The 25167-nt window shown below is 45.4% G+C and overlaps 1 protein-coding gene across 2 annotated transcripts; it reads left to right on the plus strand.

Moving 5' to 3' along the window:
- The first annotated feature begins 78 nt into the window (after positions 1 to 78).
- On the plus strand, positions 79 to 15694 carry CA5A (carbonic anhydrase 5A). Of its 2 annotated transcripts, none has more exons than XM_084812811.1 (7): positions 79 to 307; positions 3288 to 3485; positions 10181 to 10299; positions 11195 to 11290; positions 11860 to 11922; positions 12479 to 12634; positions 13884 to 15694. In XM_084812811.1, the coding sequence occupies exons 1-7, from the start codon at positions 199 to 201 to the stop codon at positions 14091 to 14093; spliced, it is 951 nt and encodes a 316-aa protein (XP_084668937.1). In that variant the 5' UTR covers positions 79 to 198; the 3' UTR covers positions 14094 to 15694. The 2 variants fall into 2 exon arrangements, with proteins under 2 accessions (XP_084668937.1, XP_084668936.1); XM_084812810.1 differs by lacking the exon at positions 79 to 307 and adding an exon at positions 645 to 761.
- The last annotated feature ends 9473 nt before the right edge of the window (positions 15695 to 25167 follow it).

Consider the following 25167-nt stretch of genomic DNA (forward strand, 5'->3'; position numbering starts at 1 on the left):
CGGGCCGCGCGCGCGCTGGCGGGGCTGGAGAGCCTCCCTCCCGGGGAGAGGCGCGGGCGGGGCCGTCCGGCCTCGCCTGGGCCGGGCCGGGCCGGGCCGGGCCAGTCGAGCCGGGCCGGCTGAGGAGAGCGCCGCTCGGTCGCGGCCGGGCCCGAGGAGCGCCGCCGCCCGCGCCGCCTCCTGCGCGCCGCCTCCGCCATGGCCCGGCTCCTGCGGCCGCTCCTTCGCCTCAGCGGGGCCGCCGCCGCCGCCCGCGCCCGGCGCTGCAGCCTCGGCGCCTGCGCCTCCTACCGCCTCCGGGACGGCGGTGAGTGACTGGCTGGTCGCCCGCCCCAGGGAAGGCCCCGGCCGCGGGCCCCCCCGGGCGCCCCCCGCTCTCCCCGGCGCCCCCTGCGGCGGCGCCCGGAGAAGGGCAGCCGCCGCGCCCCGCGCCCCGAGGGGGCCCCCAGCAGACGGGGGCATCCATGTGTCGAGAAGCGTGTTTCGCCCCCTGCGAGGGTGGGCCCGCGCGAGGCGCCGAGCGGCGCCGCCCTGCGCCGTTGCTGCGTTATGCTGCTGCTCGGTGCCTTACGAAATACCGCTGATGTACCGCATGCTGACGCTACCGTGCATTACTTCCGTGTATTGTTCTCGCGGGCTGTGTCACTGCCGAGAGGTCAGCCCCCCGGGTGCCATGGGGCTTGCCCCCGGGCCAGTGCGTGTGGGGTTCCGTTTTCTTAATCCGGTTAATGACTTGCGTTCTTCGGGCAGATCGCAAACAGGTAAAAGAATAAAATAGAATCCCCCCCCCCGAAAAAATTCTGGCCTGCACCGAAGCCCCATAAGGCCACCCCCCCCCCCCCCGCCGCCGCCGCCCCGGTGTGAAAGGTGGAAAACTTTTGTTTTTTTTAATTGGCACAGGCATTTCAAAGCAAACTGTCCGATTTTTAAAACATATTTTTAAGTTTGCATCTTTTTTAGCTGGTAGAAAGAATGTTATGTCTCCTGATTTTTTTGAAGTTTAGATTGTTTGTTTTTTACCATTTTGTATTTTATGTTTTATAAACACTGCCCTGAAATCCTTTTGGGGATGAAACACGGTTTATAGATCTTTCAAATAAATAAATAAATGATGCATCAACCCCCCCCCCATTCATTTCACCCCATCTACCCCTCATGCACTGCCCCCTCAAATTTTCCACCTCTCTGTATCCTCCCCTCTCTTTTGCACCTCCTTTTCCACACACACCCACACACACACACAGTGGGATCTTCTCCAGTTTCCCCAACAATGGAGTCCCTTATTGGGTTATCTACAAACCTAATGTTTTACCTTCCTGTGCAGTCATACACACACACACTCTCTTCACCCCTTGGTTCTCAGTTCATTCCCCACACGTCTGCCCCCACCTTAAATTTTCTTCCTCTCTCTTTTTTTTGTACCCAAAGGACTCACAGCTATCCCCCCCCCAGTTCCCCTAAAATGGGGGTATCTACAGCAATCTGAATGTATTATCTCACTCACACACACACAACGTGATTCCTAACCCGCACCCCACCCATATTACACCCTCATTTCTTAACAAGAGAACCCTTTGCACTAGAATGGCCCATTCTGGTCTTTGCTTGCCCCCATGTGGCTTCTGCATAGAAATGTCACAGATCCGTGGCTACCCCAAGCATTATTTCTTTGTAGGTTTTGGTCCCACTGCTGCCTAAAACTATTATTTTTCTCTGCATCTACCGACTGAGGAGTGGACTTCTTGCATTTTACCCAGTGGGCTCTAGATTATGAATGCTTATGCGCCTGGCAGTGCGACCAGCGCAGGTTAAAAAAACCTACCTGTTTAACCAGGCATTTTCTAGTGTTTAATCCTGCGCTTGGTAGATTTTCTGTTTTTATTGTGGCTTGTTTTAATTGTTGCTTTAATGAATTCTGTACACTGCCCAGTACATGAAGGGCAGTATATACATATTTTAAATAACAAATAGATAAATATGTTGTCTTTAAGGGATCAGATGTCTTGAGGTTTCTTCATTGGTTTTGCTTTAACACACTACCGTGCTGGAGCTTTTTCATAGCTTTTTCACCAACATTCCCCTCCCAATCTGGCATATTCCTTTCAGGCAGCATCCTGCTCTCCAATAATCCTCTTCCAGTTCTGTAACTCCCATCTGCTTTTGATTTTTTTAAAAAAATCATAGTGGATGTTTTATGATTTTACAGAAGCTGCCTTGGTCATTGAAGGGTGGGATATGAATGCTTTGAACAAATAAAAAAACCCTTCACGTCATCCAGTTTCTACACACCCCTCCAATCAGTGTTTCCTTTGCTAATAGATTATAACAAGCCATAGCACAAGATATACTTTTACTTGGGAGTACATGTTACTGTAGCAAACACTGCACAACAGGCAGAAACCCAACAGGTACAACCCTTACCAGCATGGAAATGTCCCAGTGGGAAGAGTGGCCCTTGTTTGACAGTACCTCTGGTTTTGGCACTCTTTCTCAAGCCACCTTCCTCTTTGCCTTGCTGAGCAGGTACCTGCTCTTGGTTGTATGCCACACACAGACAGGCATACTTTGTGTGGCATATAATCCTTTTGTTTTACAGCAAAAGAGTAAAACTCTTTTCAGACTTTCTTGTAAAAGTAGTTTTGCTTTCCTTTACACTGGCATCCCGGCTATCTCTGAGGTTGCACTGAGGTAAAGAGAGAGGAGGAGGGGTGTATATATATTTAAATGGTGGAACTGAGCACAGATCATGGATGTTGACAAGGCAGCATATCAATTTATTGAAATAATATACAATAATATCAGTCCAGAAACCTAATACGTTCTTGGAGAATGCAGCATGTTAATTACAGGCAAATGCAGGAGACAAAGGTGCAAATTTAATTGCAGCATCTCTCTGAATTGCAACTGTGTATTTCTTTCACTGATAAGTTTTGTAAACTGGCTTATTTGAATGTGACTGTTACTCAGAAGGCTATGGCCAGGATCCAAAGAACTACTTTAGGCGAGCCAAGGAGGCTCACCACACTTGCTGGGATATTTGACTTTAGCACGTCTTTAATATCAGACCCTCGTGGCATTTTGCAAACTGATTCTAAAATTCCCTTTTGTTTCTAAACTACAGAACTGTTGTTTTGCAACAAAAAACCCTTTGGGCTCTCGGAACCATTTGCACCATTCTTTGCATCATGGCCTGCATTTGCAAGCATCTTCTGCTGGTCAAGCAGCCTAAAAACATTATTCAAGATACATAGAAATTGTTGAAACCTGTCCGTGTGTTCTTCTTCTAGTGCATCCCTTATGGCAGAGCCCAATTACAATTCCAGGGGGCAGACGGCAGTCTCCAATCAATATCCAGTGGAGAGACAGCGTTTATGACCCTCATCTTAAACCCCTTGAAATACGCTATGATCCAGCCACTTGCCTCCATATGTGGAACAATGGCTACTCGTTCCTGGTTGAGTTTGAGGATTCCACAGATAAATCAAGTAAGACCAGCTAAAAAGTAAGCTGTACTGTGAGTTCTCGCACAGTGGATTCCGCTTGTCGCCTGTACGGTTGCAAACATTGAGCTTAGAAACAAGGGCCTCGAAAGGAATCCCGGAGAATGGTTTCCTATATCTAAAAAAATCTAGGCAACTATGCATAGTGTGAATGGTCGTTCTTGCATTAGGCTTGTATGTGTACACTTGTGAGAGTTGCTACACACATTTAAAATGTAAGAGTGTATTCTGTATCTTTTAAATTGCTTGTTAGTTTCTGGGCCCAATTCAAGATGCTGGTTTTGGGCTTTAAAGCCCTAAATGGGTTGGGACCACCTTATCTGAAGGGCTGCATACACCTGTATGCACCTGCCCATGCATTAAGGGCAGCGTCAGAGGTCTTACTCTTTAGTCCACCAGCAGGAGCCATTAGGCTAGGGTTACTTGGGATGCAGCTTTCTCAGTGGTGGTTCCACACCTCTGGAACTCCCTCCCCCAGGAGATATGTATGGCCTCATCACTGCTGGCTTAAAAACAAATCCTGAAGACCCATTTATTCCAGTCTGCATTTGGTACCTGAAAATAATTAGCTGCTGCAGCTGTTTTTGTGTGTTTAATTGTAATTTGTATGTTCATGTTTTTGTAATATTGTAAGGCGTCTTGTGAGGGTAGCACACCCTGAAAAGTGGGTTAATATCTTTTCAATAAAGAAATAAGAGAGACAGTTATCTCATACCCAAACCCTACTGCGGCCTTCCCAACCTGGTTCCCTCTAGATGTGTTTGACTCCCATCATCAGCTTTGGGGAGGGACCATGGTTCAGTGGTGGAGCACATGCTTTGCATGTAGAAGGTACCTGGTTAATTCCCCAACATCTCCAGGTGGGGCTGGGAATTTGTCCTGCCTGAAACCCTGGAGAGCTGCTGCCACTCAGTGAATGCAATACTGGGCTAGATGGACTAAGGCTGACTCAGTATAAGGCAGCTTCCTATGTTTGTAACTCCCAGCACATCTGGAAGGCACCACATTGTGGAAAGCTGCACTGCTGCATAAAGTTGTTGTGATAACTTCAGACAAGAATAGTAAAACATTTTATACCTGAAAAGGGTGCTCATGAAAAGTATTTGTAAATGGTGGAACTCTGCAGCTGCTAATAAATCTTCTTCTCTCTGAGCAAATTAATACTTTGCATTTACTTTCAGACTCTCATAATCACTATCGTCGGAGACACAGGAATGATGTAACAGAATGCCCCTGCATATTTAAATGTAACACAAGAGTTGACCTTCAAGGTTTTTCTTATTTATTAATTACATTTTCATCCCATCTTTCCTCCGCAGAGGTGGGGGCAGTGTAAATGGGCCTTCCTCATTTTTGTGTTCACAACAGTCCTGCGAGGTAGGTTAGGCTGAAACACAAAGTCTTGGTGAGAGCTTTGTGCCTGAGGAGGGGTTTCAACCAGGGTCTCCCCATTCTTAGTCAAGCACTCTATCCCCTCCCTTTTTTCAGTATGACTTGCTAAAATGTCTGCTCCGTGTTACAATTCACTGTCAAATGCAATCTATATAAGACCTAGGAAGCAGCTGACATCCTGTATATAGGGTGAGGTTTCAAACCCTGTGACACCCTTTCAAACCTCAGCTGTTACCTGTCCATTTTTGGGAGAAAAGCTGTGATGTCGTCCATGAGCAGGTTTTGTGCTTGCGTATTCCCCAGTGGAAGGTATAACTGCAGCATTAAACATTAATGAAATAAAAGGCTGCTTATCACTTTGGCTGTGTTTAACAGATAAGCTTTTGAACAATGTACTTGAAAATATCTAGAAGGCAAGATAGGTGCCGGCCTTTTAGCAAAGCATGTTCTGCTCTTCTTGTCCTTGGAATTATTTAAACTTGAACTCAATATAGCTGTCTTCCCTAGCACTGTAAGTGCTCTTTTTTCCCTTTCAAATAAACGGCAGGCTTTATTAGTTCACTGCAACAAAGTGTTCTATACTTAAAGTTGTAATGGGTGTTTCTGTTTAAACAGGTAAGATATCGGCTCCAAAATAAGCTGTCTGGCTTAGAATACAAATGTGATTTTTTGTTGCACACGGTTTCTGTATGGTTAGAAGAACATCTACTAGTGCTCCTTAAGTAAGTCCGATGTTGCAAAGCATTTTGATGAAGTCCAGTTATCCAAGTGGTACAAGGCAGCTTCTTGCTCATCTGTGTAGGCTGCTCAAGAAAGCTTCTCATATATTAAAAATAGAGAAGAAATATTGGGAAAAGTTGACAGAACTGCCAGCAGAAAGAAATGGCATTGCTTCACACCTGTGGTCTCTCTGAGCTTAATTCTTTCGTGTCCTGATGTTCAATTTTTCTGTTGCCCTATACCTTTGTTCTTCATTCTTCACCTTCTGCTAAGAAACATTGCACAATGGACTATTACACAGTCTCATTTGATGAATGACTTCAGGAGCATTCATCAAATGCTCCCTCTGGTTCCTCTGCATTCTCTATCCAGGGACTCTTGCTCAAGTTTCTCAGCCTAATACGGGGGTAACTTTGCTGTATACATTTCAGTTGCTTACATGTGCAGGTTCTTTGCGGGTTTCTTCTTTTAACTGCTGTTACTCTCTAGATTTGCTTTGAAGTCATTCAGATTCATATCATTATTTTGAATTGAATGTTTTGGTGCCTATAACTACCTTCTCTTCTCAATATATAAATAGATTCATGTGCTAGATAAACACCCAGCCCAATGTAATTGCATTATTTAGAATGTGAAGTTCAAGCCAAAAATTAACAAATGCACCTTCTCCATCTTTTCCCACTGATGCAAACCCCGTTCATTTCGATGAGAGTTGGACTGGGATGGCACTAAAAAGACAGCCTTGCTTTACTATAACTCCTTTTTTCTTTGTTTTCTGAATCCTAAATGCCTAATTTTCGCTTCTTTCTCATTTACCTGTGGTGCTCTTTTCTTCCTTTGTTTTCTCTCTGCTTGTTTCTGCCATTCAAAAAAAAAGAAAGATCCAGATAGCGAAGAAGAAAAAAGAATGGAATAAAAATAAAAGGAAGAAGGAAGAACAATGTAGGAAGCTGAATAGAGCAGCATGAGTTTAGAAGGACATAGACAACAGCCACATAGACATCCATGCCAAAGATGAGGCTAGTTTTGCTGCTGGGCATAGAATGAAAGCCAAGCAGAAGAGACCATGAGAAATCAAGGTGTTGGACAGGTATGTAATGGTGGTTGTGCCTACACTGTTGCCATCCGCTGGTCAATAATGGACATGCAATGTTTTCATCATCTGTTGTAGGTGGCAGCAATTCCAAAATGCAGCTAGAAGGACTGCCCAGTGAATCACAGAAATGTTGTGGATTGCCAGCTGTTAAGACTCTGCAAGGGCTTTAACATCTTGGTTCAAGGAGCTTTCCAAAATCCATCTTAGGGCAATACTGTTATTTGGCCAACCAAAAGGTAACAAAACAGTGTACAAGTTTTCACGTTCTCCAGAACTCTTCATCAAGCTTGGTGGTAAACAAAGCAGGGCGGGGGTGTTGGCTGATGGTGAAACCATGGAGTTTGCATTTAGTCACAGTCTTAAGATAGAATGTGGTAGGAGGTAGCAGACTCCATGGCGTCAATATCAGCCAACTTTATTTCTTCCCAATTTCTTACTGTCTAACCTGATGAAGAGTTCTGAAGAATCTGAAAGCTTGCACACCTTGCGACATTCTGTTGGCCTAATAAAGGTATTGCCCTAATGTGGACTTGGAGCTGCTACCTTTTTGCAAAAACTGGAAGGTTGTGTCCCAAGAGAGGCTAAATTCTATTGCAGCACGCTCGCTTGCTCTTCCTGCTCCCCCGTTAAAGTTTAGGAACTACTTATTTACTGGCATACAGCAGGTGGCAGATACCAAGCGTCCCTGGAATTCTGCTTTGTGTGTGCAGGTTTGTTCAAAGGATGAACTTGTTCTGTGGTCACATGTGAATGAAAACAGTGTTGAGCAATTTAGAAGGAAATTAACTGTGTTTTGTGTTGTATGCACATTACTTAGGTGCAGAAGTACTTTTGCACCACAAGGGGGCAGTCAATTTCAGCTTCTTTCTCTGCTATGTTCTCTCAAAATTTCCTGCAAACATTCTGACCCTTTTCTGTCCATTCCCTGGAAGGAAATGATTTGGAGGAAGTGGTGAGGAAGAAGCAAAGCTGTTTTGTGTAGGTGGGTTTGGGCTGGCATAGATTGCCACATGATTTACCGCTAGAAAGTAACAGACTAAGCAGCACCAGAAGGCATTAATGTCCCATTTTTAATCTCTTACAAGGGACTCTGTTGTGGCTTCATTAGGTAACGGAGAATTTTTATTTGGTTGTTCATACGTGGGCCGAAAAAAGAGATGCAGCTGCCATCCTAGCAAAGAAAATCTATATGTGGAGGTAGGATTATGTTTCCAGAAGGAATTATCCCACATTCAAAAAGCTTTAGGACAGTTCTTTCTGCCTAGATTCTGCATCATCACTTAAAGGTATCCAGCAGATGCGCTTGACATTTTAGGCTTAATCTGCTTCCGGCCTCCCTGCAGAGAAGGAATGTAGCAGAGGACAGTTGCAATCAGTGGTAAATGAGCTTCGGCTATTGGGAGGTATAGAAATGGAATAAATAAAATAAAAATAAATAAATAAATTACTCAATAATTCCTGTTGAAAACCTCATATATGGATTTAGACTTTTTCTAAGCAAACATGTCACAAGAATGCTTGTGTTACTTTAACAGCAATTTCTTGGCATTGTGGATTTAAAATATAAGCTATGATCCGGAATGAATTTAATTGAACATAGGTGCTGCCCCAATCAGTGGGCCAGTAGGGGCTGGTGGCTCTGAGGTCAGTGGGGTGGTGAATCTGCTCCAGGTCTCAGTCAGAACTAGCCAGAACTCTCAAGGAGTTATCAAAGGTTGGGTAGCTCCTTTAGAGTTCTGACTGAAACCCGAAGTGGATTCCCCACTCCACTAACCTCAGAGCCACCAGTCTCCACTGCAGTGAGCTTCACATCTATGTAAGCATACAAGATGTTAGTTTGTGTGGTGCAACAAGAAGTCCAAGAATAGCTGTGACTTTTGTGGTCACCGATATTTGCCAGGATTCCAGAAGCATCGCTGGCAGATCACAGCATCAATGCACGGACTATGTTTGGATACTGTGGGTGTAGGCATCCTATAATATCGCAGTGAGCCAACCAGGAGGAACTTGTTTACACATGCAAAGGAGACATACGGTGCATCTTCACCATGTTTTTGCAAGCCTTGCTGTGGCTTTTCTTCTAACCTCAGGCCTAGGATCCCAATCTGGCTCACCTGGGGTCCCAGTATGGCCCTCTGGGATTCCCCAGATGGTCCTGGCCCCACACCCCACACCCCTTTCCCCCAACCACCAATTGTTTGGTGTTTTCCCGGCTTCTGCATGGATTCTCCCCCTTTCTAAAAGATCAAAATGCCTCTCCTAAGGCTTAGTGACTGGCAGTAATAGCTTTATGCTCAAATATGCTGATATTTTTGGTATTTTGGCCCTGCCTTTTTTGCCTTCAGCCCCACCTGCCTCTGGAATGCAGCCCCCATGAGCTTTTCCAACATGGAATTTGGTTCTTGGGCTAAAAGGTTTAATGTCCCTGTCCTAAAGCGGAAATGTTTGTTCCAGTTAGAAGGATGTGCTTGCAAAATTCTTGCCAGTGTCACAACAGCCCTTCTCACCATCACTACCACCAGCATGACGTGCTTTATGCACAAAGCCAAGATCTGCTTCAGACCCCTGCATCTCTGTGCTGTTGTTTTTTGCACCATCCATACACTGCAGCCAAAAGTGTACTGTTTCAGGAGAGTCAGGGAGATTCTGCCTCTACATTTGTTCCCCACCTGTCAGGTGTCTCTGATCTAAGGTGAGCCTGTTTGCACATAACATCAGTAAATTGTGGGTTAATTAACCCGTGATTTGCTGTGTCGCGTGCCCACTGCATGCTGTCATCATTTTGAATACGCAACCTCTGATCAGCCTGATTGGAGGTTATTTCATGACCTGTGAACGCGGACAGTATGGATTAATCATGGGTTAAATAACCCACAGTTAATCTAAGAATCATTAGCCTACAGGCATTGAATTGTGGGTCATCATTACATGCAAACCCTGCACTATGGGTTGTTAACCACGAACAACCCTGGAAGAGAACCCATGGATTGTTGTTGGAATGTGAATTCTGAATTGTTAATGGTTAATAACCCATCATTAAACCATAGTGCAGGGTTTGCATGTAACAACCCACAATTCAACAGCAACCCATACTTAAACTGTACCCTGAGTTGTTACGTGTGAACCGGGTCATAATGTTGGAGTTCACACATCGCAAAATAATCTCCGATCAGAGGTTTCATATTCAAAATGGGAGCGGCACACAACCCCAGCAAATAGTGGTTAATTAATCCATGATTTGCAGCTGTTACTTGCAAACTGGGTCGATGTCAGCTTGCTAAACGTGGCATATGCTAAAAGCTGTCTTGTTACTTTCAAGGTGAGGAGTGTATGTATGTGATGCACTTGAACAGTACAATCCTATACTTATCTCTGCTCAGAAGTAAATCCCACTGCGTTCAGTGGGTCTTAGTCTCAGGTATGTGCGTATGGCATTGCAGCCTACACCTGAGACATTTCTTTTGTATGTAAGTTATTACAGGAGGCCCCTTGGAAAACAACTACAGGCTGAAGCAGTTCCACTTTCACTGGGGAGCCATCAGCGAGTGGGGCTCTGAACACACGATTGACTGCAAGGTCTTCCCAGCAGAGGTAAGAGGAGGGAAGCGGTTTGCTGTGTGTATGGGAGACTTGCTTCAAGTTAGTTCCTAGGATATAATATGCCCATGAGCCTTGCCAGGGACTGTTCACAAAAGCATTTGTTTCCCCAGGAAGTAAAATCACCCAGTTCGCACGTAATGACAATTCATGGGTGGCTGAGGCAGTGCGCAAGCGAGCACGCTGCCTCCCTCCCTCTTGCCACTTCTGCTTTGACCCAGGTTGTTTGCTGTGATGGCCAAACCTGGCTCTCTGGATTGTTGAGGGAGAAACCATCCACAGAGTTTTAACCTATGGTTTGTTGTTGGGGTAAAACTCTGGGTTGTTTCTCCCTCAATAATCCAGCAAGTTGTTGAGGGAGGGATGTTCCTGGGATTGCTAAACCGGATGCAAAATGGTAGCGCTGTTACACGTGAACTGGGCCAGTATCTAATGCTGTTCCCAGGACCTGTATGTCTGCTATAACTCCTCTGTTTGTGTTCTGTCAACATATTGGTTTATTTAAAGAATTTGTATCCCGCTCCTTGGCCAAAATAGCTCTTGGAGTGGCTTACATATAACCAGAAAAACAAGAGAGCCCCTGCCTGCAAGGCTTACAATCTAAAAAGATATGGCACACAAGGAAAAAAGGCGGGAGGAGGGGGAAATCAGAACGGCCATGCTTCCCACTCTCATCTCCCTCTGTGCGGCCTGACGGAATGGCTGCTGATGGTGACAGCTGAGGGGCAAATCTGGCCAGTAGCCGTGTGGCTATGTGTCCTCTGGGGGGCCATACTTGGGCAGCCGAGAAAGCAGGCTCAGGACTCCATTCCAAGGCCTTTGAGGCCAATACCCAATTCATTACACTTTGGGAAGAAAAAGAGTCAATGGTTTTCTTTGTTTTTTCCAGCTGCATTTAGTACACTGGAATTCTTGTAAATATGAGAGTTTTGAAGAAGCTATTATGGAGGATAATGGTCTGGCTGTGATTGGAGTCTTTTTGAAGGTATGAGGGTAGTAGAACTAAGCTCCCAATGATTTGTTCTGAACCATTATTTTTAAAAGTGTAGAGACATTTCTTTACATGGTAAGCACCTTTGAAGTAACGTTTTTGAGTTTTTGTTTGTTGAATGGTGTGTGTGTTTATATTTCAATAATAAGTAAGGATACATCCTGTTGATTAACTAGACCAATTATATACATCAGGCACATGGGGCAGGAGGAAGGAGGAATAAATGGAGTTACAAAGGAAACATAGGAAGAAAGGGAAAGGGGGTGACGAACTTCTGGCACAGTTCATTACCTGAGCAGTTATAAGTAACCTCTCGGTGGCAAGTCAGTTATTTTATTTATATTTTTCTTGTCTTCTTGTTTTTCTTGTTTTCTTGTCCAGATTCAGAGAGGGATACAATTGGTGGGGAGAATGGGTGGGAACAAACAAATATGGGGTACCAGAAAACATTTCACCTATGTACATCAAAGAGAAATGGCATAGAGTCATAGGAGTTTGAGCAAAATCTTTCATCTCTGGATACGGTAAGAAAAAACACCGTGTTTCTATCTCTGCCTTAACAGCTTGGAGCCAGTCACAGTGGGCTGCAGAACTTAGTGGATGCTTTACCTTCAATTAAGCACAAGGTAATACGAGTTTTAACATGAATTGCTGTTCAGTATCCATTCCACACATTATGCAGGGGCAGTCATGGGTTTGCCATGGAGCGTGCACTCCACAGAAAATCGCGGCCAATCACGATCATTGACAAGTGTACCGGAATGTTGCATTTTCCCATGTTAGTCTGTTGCAGTAAAAACAACCAAGCATCTTATGGCACCTTAAAGAGTCAAACATGTATTCTGCAACAAGCTTTTCTGGAAGCTGTCCACTTCATCAGATGCATGAAGTGTTAACTTCAAACTGACAGATTTATATACACTTGTGTATCAGGGTGGTGAGGGTGGTGGTGGTGGTGATGTAAACTGTGTTTTCAGAAGGAACAAAAATGCAGAAAGTACAGACAGTGATAATTACTGTTAACAGTTGCCATTCACAAAACGTTGTTGGGTGATAGCACAGACATCCTTGCATTGGGGATGTTCTCTCCATGCTTGGTGGATGGAACCCAGGAAAGTGCAAGCAGGGATTTCTTTACAAACAACCCAAACTAATAATGATCCTGATGCTTGAATTTGCTAGGATGCTCTGGTTGAATTTGATGAATTTGACCCGTCCTGCTTGTTGCCATCATGCCCAGATTATTGGACGTATGCAGGATCTTTGACCACCCCACCGCTTTCAGAGTCTGTCACCTGGATCATCAAGAAGAGGGCAATAGAGGTTGATGAAGATCAGGTACATGAAATGGAAACACATCGTCTGTGTCTGTTGTATTACTGGGTTTGGATGTGGGAAAGCAGATGGAAGAATATGGACTTAGTTGTTGCTTACCAGTAACTCGTTGTCTTCTAAAATGTTGCCCTTGTTACAGCAAAAATATTTATGAGTTCAATGTTAATTTATTTTTACCTGTGTGAGCAGTACAGAAGGCACCTCCTTCTGAATAATCCCTGCAGAAATATTTAACACTGTAAGGATGCATGTAGGAAGGCAAAGCTTTACTTTTTCAAATTGTGGGGCTTTTATGTTTCAGAGCCAGTGTGGTGCAATGGTTAGAGTGTTGGACTAGGCCTCGGGAGACCCGATTTCTATACTTTGGGCCAGTCGCTGACTCTCAGCTTAACCTACCTCACAGGGTTGTTGTGGGGATAAAAAGGAAAGGAGGAGGATTGTGTACACCACCTTGGGCTCCTTGGAGAAAGGTGGGATATAAATGTAAAAAATAAACTAGACATGATGCTAAAGCCCATCACTTGCAGTCACGTAAATAAATGAACAAAGCAGGCATGAGGGGCGGCTACTTTTCATTGCGACCTCAGCCTTTCCCTCCTGGTGCTGATAGTAGTTTTTGAAGGCCGGGCCAGTTTTCTTCAGGTCCACAGAAGGGTGAAAAAGGTTAAAGTGATTGCAGTTGCAAGTGACACACTTAGGGTGCAATCCTGTGCATGTTTAGACAGAAAAAAATCCTACTCCCAGCATGCTATCTAAACATGTAACACGGAGGGTGCAATCCTATACATCTTTTTTGGTCCCAAGTATGAGGATTTTAAAGACTGCCCGATAGAGAGATTCAAGGTCAATGGAAAGTAAAGCGAAATGCTTCCTGATCCTAACAGGGGCAGCAAAACAATATCATCATTGGGACCAACCAAAACCATAAGCGTTCTCACCTGAATGCTTGAAACTGAAATTCAAGGCAGGTTAAGAATGCAGAAGGATTGGTTTCGAGATCGCACGCCACCGTCCTTTGAATGTCTTGGACTCATCACATTCTCAGGGATGACACACTGCAAATGATATAGATGGAGGCTTGTCTCCAGATTGCAAAGAACAGCCAAGTCTCATTTTTCTCAGCTCTGGATGAGAACCGAACCATTATCAGCAGCTGTTGATCATCATTAAAGTCCTCAAAGAGTTTCAGAGAGAGAGTATAGTCTTGTTTCCTCCCTGCCCCACTCCTGACTTTGCCATTTCTCATTCCCAGCTCGAGGTGTTTCGGATGCTGCTCTTTACCCCTGATGGAGAGGAAGAGAAGAGGATGGTGGACAATTTCCGTCCTCTTCAGCCAATAATGGATCGTACTGTCCGCTCATCTTTTCCAAACGAACACAGGCTGAACATAGAAACAACATCAAAGGAACCAATTTTCCATACCCGGGAGCGAGTGCCCCTTAAGAAGTCTGTGTATCTTTAAGAAGAAAAAAGCCCAAGTGTTGTTTGCACATTGTATGTAATTTTTCGCGTATATCTGGATGCATACTTAGAGGTTCAAGGTCAGTTGCTTCAAAGGGACTGGGGGTTGTCTGGGCTGTCTTTTCTGTAGCCCAAGAACCTGCTTTGATTAAGCCCCTCCTGGCAGTAGCAATTTAAAGCATGCATCAATTAGAATTCCAAACCTTGTCCTACTACCAAGACTTCTCTGCATATTTTTTTTGGCAGATCCTCTGTTCTGCAAGATGAATAGTGATAAAAGGTGCCCCCAGGAGGACACAACTGAGGAAAGGAGATTAGCAAAGCACAACTGTCTTTTGAGAAAGGAAATGTGTGGTTTGTGGGGGGAGATGTCTTTTTCTCAACAGTCTAGTGTTTATCTTGGTCCAGATAGTCCGATCCTATCTACCTCTGAAATGTGTCAGCTCTAACTGTATAGAAGTTATCTTATTTTTCACTGTATCTTTTGTGCATACCGGAAATGTTCTGTTGTTGTTTTGGATCCAGAGAATGAGGGTTTAAAAGTCTTCTCTGTAAACCAGTGGGTTTTAGCAGATTTCAGGCTGTGATCCGGAGCATGCTTAATTGGAAACAAGTTCAGTTAAAATTGATGGGACTGACTCAAGAAATGTGCATAGGGTTGGGCTCTTTCTGTGTGCGTACACTATATATTTACTGACATGGTGGGACTCATACATGCATTCTATCATGAGGAGACCTTAAAAACATATTTGTTTTTTCAGTCTGTAGATTGATCTCTAATGGAATATAGATAAGAAACTGCAGCTTAGGTGTGTCTTCCACTAAGGCTATCTTCAGATCTAGTATGTGCCTGATTTAATCAACAGTGTTCAGCTGTGAGGTCGTGTTTAGGTTTCTCCAAATATCAAATAATAGTATTGGAGAGTTCCATGTTACAGTTTTAGCATTTAAGCATCAAAGCAGAAACTAAGCATAACCGGGGGGTGGAAGGGTGGTAAGTCTAGTAAACCATGTTGTTTGAATGACAGGGTAAACTGGAAACCATTTTTTGCCAGCATCACTTGCTATCACAGGAATTGTTTACATGTGTGTAATTATATTGGTTTTGCATTCTACCCAATATGATTAATTTTACTCTTTGCCCCACCCACGGGGATTGACTCATCATTGTAAAAAACACACAGCTTGTCTTCTGTAAGGGTGTCTTTTCTCTTTTTCGATATGGGCCGATGATATTTCATGCCAAATATAACTTCAGCTTGACTACAATTTCAATATGGCAGATGTCATCATAGATATCTTCGGACTAATTATTTTAAGGGACTGTATAGGGATAGGAGCTGTTTGACATGCGCAATCGTTTAGTGCCTTGCAGAAGGGACTAAACTTTTATTTTCATCTGTGGTGTTGATGAGAGGTGCACCCAGGTAGCATTTACACTGCTTTTAGGAAACGGGATCAGCTTCTAGGCTTAGGATTGTATGTCTGACTCATCTTTATGTTAGGTTTATTTCCCTGACAGTTCTTCTGCCTGTATATTTGTAATACCTACCTTCAGATATCTGTGTTTCTACTTTCAGTGTACTAAATGAACAGTGGTGATTCTGGTTGGATTAATGCGTCTCCCCGGGGCTTAAGATACCAGGCAAAATGAATTTATAAGCTGTTTTGCTTTAAAAAACACATTAGGTTGATGAATCAGTTAAACACAACACAGATTTACGAACTTCTTCTATTGCCAGAAGTTATTTCAGTTTTTATCCTTCTTTTGAAGAAGAAGAAATGTTTCATTGTATGGAGAGAGCCCGTGACTAGATAAAAATCCTGCTGAATTGCATTGGAAAGGAAGAACAGTAGCCCACTGTATTGAGAGGCCAGTACTTGCTGAAGAATAATGTAACGGCTCATTATGCTCTTGGAGTGCATGAAACATGCACTCCAAAAGCAAGCTGTGTTTTGAATACCATTGTATTTGCCCCTTCACTCGAGCAATAACTATAAAGAGCACCAAGCAAACCGTCTACTGAGCGTCTTTAATTCGGTAAATTGCTGGCCTTCAGAAGCGTGAGGGGCCTTCTCAGGGAGTTGTGGCTGGTGGCTAGGTTGGCCTTCTTCCTCCGCCTTTCCAGCGGAATGTCTCACTTGAGCCAGGAGGCAGCACGCTGATATCCTGGCGCAATACAGTCTCGTGGGATCTGTGAGCCAAGAAATGTTTTGTTTGCCCAATTCTTCAGTAGCCAAAGAGTTCCAAAATGTCCCAGCAGGATTCAAACCTACTGAGAGATGAGCGAGGTATAGCACTTACTTGTAAGCTCTTTCTGGTGGTCTGAAAGCAGCGTATAAATACCAATATAAAGGATATAATAAATAGTGATAAAATAGACATGTCTGCAAAAATAGGGGTTGACCTTTCAAAACAGAAGAACCGGTTGCATACATACTAGTTATGAAAGATGTCATGAGTAGAAAGATTTTTTTGAACTTGACAAATGGCTATCCCATTTGATAAATCAGGTAACCACTTTATGCATCCTGGTTTGGATCCTGTTTTAATCACACTTAGAATAGATTCATTTAACTCAGTGGGACTTAAGTTAGTCATGAACATTGAGTTGTATCCAATGGCAGCTTTGCACTAGCAAAAAGTCCTTCTGCATGTGCAAAATGGAGCACCCAATTTTCACTGATCTCTGCTACCCATTTCAGACCCCCCTGCTATCCCCCACACACACACGCACACAAAAGATGCTCCTGTGTATTGCGGGAACCACTGGAACAGTGTGAGATATAGCAGGAATGGCTACAGTAGGTAGGAGGGATTGCCAGAAACCAGGTGCCTTGCTTGAGCAGAAGCACTTTCCATTAGTGCAATGCGACCACTGGATACAATCCATAGCATATGGGCCACATTTTTACCCAGAGGCATCAACTTCTGTCATGCATTTATTTAGCCACACTAATCATTTGGGGCAAGTTTGAAACATGGTAAAAATCTTTTTATCTCCCTCTTGTTCCTACTGAAGAGACATAAACTCATTATCCCCAAGCCATTTCCCACCCTCAGAACATTCTGTAGATCATGGTTGGGGAACCTTTTTCAGTCTGAGCCCCGAATTCCAATCTAGGAAAGCTCTTAGGCCCAAATCTGATTATTGCTAATTTTAAGACTACTTGGAAGTAAGCAGGACAAGACTTCTGCATGTCTGTTCAGAAGCAAGCAGGCTTCAAATAGCATCAACCAAGTGTCTACTCAGAAGAAAGCAGGGCCAGACAGAATGTCTATTTAGAAGCAAGCAGGAATAAGGACACAATTCTATGCACGTTTAGACAGAAAAAAGTCCTGCATCTTCCAGCATCCCCCAGCCAGCATGCTGCAGGGTTGTAGGACTTTTTTTCTGTCTAAATATGCACAGGATTTTACCTTAAATCACTTAGAAGCTTCTTCCCCAGTCTCTGCCCCCCTCTCCTAGCAGGGAAAAGTTCATCTCTGATCAGCTATTGATTGGAAGTAAGTGCCTTTTCCCTGCTGGGATAGGGGGTGGAGTCTGGGAAAGAAGATTATATCAGAACATAAGAAGAGCCATGCTGGAACAGACCCAGGGACTTCTAGTCTAGCATTTGTTTCACACAGTGGCCAACCAGCTGCCCACAGGGAAACTACAAGCAGGATACAAGTGCAAAAGCATTCTCCCACCCATGTTCCCCAGCAACTTGTGTACATAGGCATCCTGCCTCTGATACTGGAGGCTGCATTCAGCCATCACGACAAGTAGCCATTGATAGCCTTCTCCAAGAATTTGTCCGATCCCCTTTTAAAGTCATCCAAATTGTTGGCCACCACTACATCTTGTGGAAGTGAACTCCATCGTTTATGTGCTGTGTGAAGAAGCGTCTGTCTTGAATCTCCCACCAGATTCAGGGCCAAATGCAGAACCCCTGAAGGCTGTATCTGGCCTTTGGGGTGGAGGCTCCCCGTCCTTGCTGCCGATGCTCCCATTAAAGCTGTGAAAACATTATTTGCCCAATAAAATAATGGGAGTCTCTGGAAGGAGTTGTTGGCTCTACCCCTTAGGAGCGGCTAAGCAGCTGGCTGGCACATTTTCCAGTCTTCAGTAGTGGACCCAGCCCTATTGAACTTCCAGTCTTCCACCTATCACTTGCATGGCTGCTATGAATAAAGGCTTGGTTTAAAAAAGTCTACCATCCAATATCATAATGCCTGTAATTCACTGAAGGATCTAATGGGAAAGTGCTGAGCCTCTGGCTGTGTGAGAACCTTATCCACACCCCTCCTCACCCACAAAACTGCTGCCTTGTGAAGAACAGAATATGCCTAAACTGAAGCAAGTTCTGGAACAGGTGAAATTTTTCTTCTGCTCCATGCAAATTGCCTGCTGCCGGAGTGTGTCACAAAGGGAATACCTAACTTGATTAGCCACTGATCTAGTCTGCTTCAGATGCTGACTGGAAAATGAGACCTTGTGTGTGTAGCAAATAACTTACATTTTGGAACAAGACAATCATCCCAATTATTGTGTTAGAAGCAGCCTCTGCATTATCTCTCCTTGGGGCCGCTTTACTTTTGCTAGGGGTCCAATTATGCCTTCAGCGGCTGGGGGGAAGGCTGCCTTTGATGTGACAAACTCCACTTGTCTGAGCATTAGCACATGGGAGTACTGATTTTATAATCAAATTTTCTTCAAAGGTTCCATGCTGAACCCAGAGGCCTGAGCAGTGGTAATAGGGCAAGCAGTCCGAGTCGATCTTCCTACCTTTTGCATGATCACTTCAAAGCTCTGTGTGCAAAATAATCCCCTAACCCCCTGTCTTTGCAAAGTAGAAATTGAGACATTCTGAATCTGAAAGGCAGACATTAAAAAGGTGGGTTGGGAAGGGGTGTAATTTTACAGTGTGAACTGGTGGACCTTAGTTCAAATCCCCACCAGCTGTGGAGCCACCAAATGGCACTGGGCAAATTTCCCCTCTCTTGGGCTTGGGAATCGCAGTCATCTTCACAGACTAGGAAAGGATTTGTGCTTTTCCTGAGCCTCGGGGATATGGTAGGTTATTAACATAAACAAATGCAGCTTACATGCATATAAAGATGATTAAAAACAAATCTGTTTTTGAGACATATCTGAAAACTGAAAAGCAGCGACTTGAACCGAGCTAAGCCCTAAACCCTGAGTTTAAAAAGTCCAAAACACGTGATCGTAAACTCAAACAGTGCCTGAATTACTGTTTGCAAGCCTTGAGTAAAAAACCCCAGGCTGGAACTGGAGAAAGCCAAACAAAGTTACTGGTTCTACCTAAATCTGATGGGACATTAGCCCCTCAAGCCATCCTGCCCCTTTCAACAGAAGCAGCTGTACTGGCCTTTGCAAAGCATTGTAAATACATTCAATGGGTTCATTTCTAACATGTAACACCCTGCTGACTACCCCAAAGAGGTTCTCTCAGTGGTGTAGAAGTACAGTCAACATGTGAAAAAAAGCCAGTAGGTACACGAAGTGTTGGGAGTCTCTGGAAGGAGTTGTTGGCTCTACCCCTTAGGAGCGGCTAAGCAGCTGGCTGGCACCTGGTACCCTTGAGACAGTTCTCCGCTGTGCAGCCTCACACTCAACCCAAAAGGACACTTTATGGCTAGGCGGATGCGGCAGGCAAAACGGAAGATGCTTGAGAGGTCTGGCATGGGTGAACGGAGGCCTAGACTTTGGCAGCTGTCTCTCGGGAGCTCAAGTCACCCACATTGCCAAAGCCCAAGAGGTCCCTCCTATTGTGACATCTGCTGCTCCTGTTGGTCCAGTGTTCTGGCAGTCAGCCGTTAAACTACTGCCTGCCTTCTCAATTTCTTAGGTTGTGCACAGCCATAGTTCAGGCCCAGGGAACCACCTTTAACCTAACCTGCAACATGGAATCTAATTTTAGATGTTAACGTATGTCAGAGGTGAGCAACCTTTTTGAGGCAGGGGGCTGCATTGGCCTCTATGCGACCCTTTGGGGGCTGCATAAATGGATAAGTGGGGACAAGACAGATGCATGCACACTCTCACATTCCCCCCCCCCTCTCTCTCACACACACACACCCCTCTATAATAGGGCAGCACACAGAGACAATCATGAAAATTTTTGTTCCCTATCCTGGGGATGTCAGGTCACTGGAACACCCAACAACTTGCATAGCGAATAGCTCTTGTAATTTCTCCACCACTAGAAGCATTGAGTAAAGGTGCAAAAGCCACATTATTGAACACTGGGGAGGGACCGTAGCTCAGTGGCAGAGCAGAGCAGGGCTTCAGCAGAAAATAGTGTTAGGTTCCACCCCCAATTTCTTCAGTTAAAAAGATCAGGTAACAAGCGATGACACAGTCCTCCCTCTTGCCTAAGACCATGGAGCATTACTGCTGCTCATCCAAGGAGACAATATTGGTCAATCTGGACCTGGTATAAAGCAATATTGGCCAAGTCTGGCCTGGTATAAAACAACTTCCCACATAAATGCCTTATCACAGAGTAGTGACTTTTTAACCAACCACTCTTGTGCCCACAGTCAAGGGTCCACAACATTCTTGGGCCCATGGGCACATTTGGAAGTTGGGAAGCTGTCCTAGGTGCCACCACAAAATGGCTGCCATGGGAGGCATGGCTAGTCACAAAGTTCAAGTAACCTGTCCAAAAGACTGAGTGCAAGGTAGAGGAGGGATCTGAGCCCCAACACTCAAAGCCACTCCTTTTAACCCAGTTTTCTGCACCATCAGAAACCTATTTCTTTATTATTCTTTTATTCAAGTTTTATTTATGTTTGTATTTGTAAGCTGCCTTGAGTACCATTTTTCTTGGTAGAAAGGCTGGGTGCAAATCAAATATTTCACAGAAGGCAAACTCTTTTTCTCCCTCCCTACCCCATCTCCCAGCCAGTTCATTCCACCACCACCCATCTCTTTTTCTCTCTCAACTTCGATCACCACCCACTCACACAAAAACAAGCAACTCATGTACCCAACATGCATACACATGCACACACACACATCCCTTCCTTCTTCCCCTTACTGGAAGTACATGAAAAAACATACCCACTCTCTTCCAGGGTCCCTCCAAAATCCCGCCGCCCAAACCCTTTCTGTCTCCCTTTCTCACATACACAGACTCCCCATCCGTTCAGACATACAAGCATGCACCCTTTCCCAACTCCCAAGGTTGTTCCCAGCTGGGTCCCTTACGTTGGCTTCCTGCTGCCCTCGTGTTGTCTTCCCTGACCTCCCCCCCCACAATAGTTTACCACTGCCCTTCCTACCTCCCCCCCCCAACTTATAAATAAATATCAGACAGCAGCAGGAGGAGTCTTTTCTCTCCTTTTTCTTGGTGGCTGGATGCACGGCAGAGGAAAGTGTCCACTTGCAGTCGCTGGCCATCATGATTTCCTAAGCATGTCGCTGAGCCCCATGTGTGGCCCAGAGGCATTATGGGAAACAAAGATGGCAGCAGCTGGAGGCCCTTGCTTCACCTTGAAGTGATGCCAGCTGCTAGGAAAATGTATAAAAATCAGGAAGGGGTGGGTGCAAAGAAAGGTTTCCAGGGGCACGTTGGCACCTGTGGGCACAACATTGCCACCCTCAATCTATTGTGTCTATAGCGCAAAAAAAAATGTTAAGGAAGCTTTTGACAAAGGATTGGCTCACTCAATATTTTTTCTTCTGCACATGAGCATTCCATAGTTACGCATGCACATGGAAAACACAGAAGGTCTGAATAAGTTACGCAGTATTCAGCAATGCCCCTGACAGCAGCAGCTCAGAAATGTGCCACTGCGATTATTGTTGCTGGCTGGATCAGCATGAGCACATGCCAAGAGGCGGTCAGGACAACCTGTGTGTGTCGGAGCACATCGTCTTGGCCTTAAAGATCCTGAGCTTGCTGTAAATAGGTATGTTCAACTTTATGCGAGTTCTCAAAACACCGGAGTCTGAGCTGACCAAGGGCCACTAGAGGGCAGAACCTGATCACAGAAAAACAGAAAATCGTGGGCTCAGGGACACATTTATTATACTGACCATGAAAGCTTATGCCAGAATAAATGCAGTCATCTTTACAGTGCTGCAAGACTATTTGTTGTTTTTGCTGCAACAGACTGACATGGCCACCCTTGTACAAAATAGTCAGGAGAGCAGCAACAACCCCCCCGCCCCCCCTCAGAACCATTCACTTCTGGCAATCAGCATGCACCTTTCAGTACTATAAAGTCCAAAAAGACTGGGATACAAATGTTTTTTTCCCCTTTCTCCACTGAACCTGGGCCAATATAGGCAATGTCAAATCAGTATCATTAAAATTATGAGTTTGTATGTTTGTACATTTTAAAAATCCAAATGGGTTAATCTAATCCTAACCTAACTTTCAGGGTACATTCAGCTTACAACAAGAATGATTTGTGGCCGAAATTCCTGCACTGTGGCAGAAAGTGTGTGTGTGTGTGTGTGTGTGTGTGTTTAGGCCATGAAATCACAGCTATTAAATCATAAATTAATCTTGGCAAGTAGAATATGTAAATTTGGTCATTTCCACCCAAGAGCATAATTTAAGCACTTCAGCCATTTTTATTAATGAAAGTGTATTTCAGGGTGCAAAATTTATGCAAATACCTTCTACATGCACGTAATTACACCAATAGTACATATGTGTGCAAATGGAGTAAAGTTTACCTGTGACAGTACACTAACTGTGATCTATTTTATTTCTTATTATAACAATGCTAATAATTCTTTTTTTTGTTATCATTGCTGTTATTGTTACTGATTATCAGGTTTAACTATGCAATAAGTATTTCCTTTTGTATGTACTGTGTGTACATGTACAAGAATATGTGTAATTCTGTGCATGTAGATTTAGGACCCCACATTTCAGCACAGAATGTTAGACAAGGGCCTTCCTTGGTGTAAGCTGAACATACACTGAAACTTAAGTTAGGATCAGAATAACCAATCCTGACTTATAAGTGTACAAAAACATACAACCACATCATTTTACTTGTATAGATTTAGCATGGCCTCTGCTGGCCCAAGGAGGATGGGGGAGTATGAGAAAATTGGTGTCCTGGGCTTTTTGGACTCTATGCCTGTCACAGTATCTGAAAATAAAAGAGATTATTGGTTGCCAGAAATGAAGTGTTTTTCATTTCTCCTGCCCCATGATCCTAGGATTAGCCTGAATTTAAGAACTGCAGACTAGCCTGTGTATTTCACAAGTATTGCAATAGCAACCTCTCTTCTAGCCTAGATAGGGAGGCAATGGTGCCTCCTTATACATTTTTGTTGCCCTTTTACTGCTTAGCATGTATATTCTGTATCATTTACATTGGCTGCCTGTTACCTGTATGTGCCTGCCCATGCATTTAGAGAAGCATTAGAGGAGCTACTCTCTGACCCACCAGCAAGAGCCATTGGACTGCCAGGTACTGGAGACAGGGCTGACTTGGATTCCTGCATTGAGCAGGGGGTTTGGACTCAATGGCCTTGTAGGCCCCTTCCAACCCTACTATTCTATGATTCTTTCTCAGTGGTGGCCCCACACCTTTGGAACTCCCTCTCCAAGGAGATGTGCATGCCTCGTCACTGCTGGCTCTAAAACCCCCACACATCTGAAGACACATTTATTCCAGTCTACATTTGGTGCTTAAAAGCCATTAGCTGCTGCTGCTGTGTGCGTCTGTGTGCGTGTGCTTGGTTGGAAAGCTGTATGTTAATGTTTTTGTAATATTGTAAGCCACCTTAGGAGGGCAGCACGCACTGAAAGACCGGGAGAAAGTCTTCTGAATAAATAATAATCAATAAACAATATAACATCAACTGTTCACCAGGCCACTTATATTGGTGGTGATCTAAGGTTGCCTTCTACTGTAGAAATTATTTTAGAAAATGGGAGCTGTTCTTCACACATCCCTGCAAGTTGACATTTTATATAGAATGGGCTGGGCACACTAACACTGGCCTTGCGAAGACCTGGGCTTAAAATCAAGGTTGCAACTCGGTTGGAGCCATACACTGAATACAGTCAGGATGTTGCCAGCGGCAGTCTGGGAAGCTTTTCTTCTTCGCGCATTGGGCGCTGGACAGTTATTAAAAGATGAGTCAGGCCTGCCTCAGGGGGGAAGATGCCGCCGCCCCAAATCTCCTGGCCATGCCCACAACCCCTGAAAAGCTGCACCGGCAGGGACTTCACCGCCCAAAGACAGTGGTTGTGTGATTCAAGCATCCGTTTCACAAAGTGTATTATTCCACCGTGCTCTCTCTGCCTTTCGATTCGGCCGAGAAGGGCTTTGCACACATGTTCGGCACACCGCACCCGTAATTTTTCTGTTTCTAGTTTCCTTCCCACCTCACCCCCTGCAAGACTCGCATGGCAAATGTGCCAAGACAACAAAGGGCCGCGTGAGACCAGAAAGCAAACCAGTTCATTCCGGCGTGCGCTTTGTGGATTACCCTTAAGGGCTGCAAGACCCTCGGAGCCTTCTGCGACCACAGGCCGCCACAGCCCCCTCCGGACACCGCGCCCCGGGTCCCCGCGGAACGCCCCGGCGCACGCCGCGTCGCCGGGAGGAAGGGCTGGCGGGGGGCCGGGGGCTCCCGCCGCGCCACGTGCGGCAAGCGCGCCCCGCGGGCCTCGCGCTCGGCGCGCGGGGGCACCTTCGCCAACGGGAGCAGCGCGCGGGCCTCAGCGCGGCGGCCGGGCGCCGGTGGCCAGCCGCCCTCGCGCCGGAGGTGCCCAGGCAGCCCACGGAGCCCCCTCCTCGCCCGGGCCAGCGCGGGCTGCGGCCCCCGCAGCTCGGGCGCAGCGTCTCCAAAGCACGCGGCGGCCGCCTCCGCTCTCGGCCTGGCCCTGCGGCGCCCATCCGCGCGCGGGCGGCCGAGGCGCACGGAGCGCGCCGCGCCCGGCGGCTCCCGCGGCGGACGGAGGCCCCCCCGCGCCCCTCGCCGGGCGAGCACGTGCCGGGGCGGGGCCGGGGCGCGCCTCTGCCCCGGTGTCCCCCCGCGCGCAGCAGGGCCGGCGCATAAAAGGCGGCGGCGAGGAGGGCGCCGGCT

This window comes from Heloderma suspectum, chromosome 8, assembly GCF_057233095.1.
Source record: "Heloderma suspectum isolate Gila_16-S chromosome 8, 16-S_ref, whole genome shotgun sequence".
In the NCBI taxonomy this organism is placed as follows: domain Eukaryota; kingdom Metazoa; phylum Chordata; class Lepidosauria; order Squamata; family Helodermatidae; genus Heloderma; species Heloderma suspectum.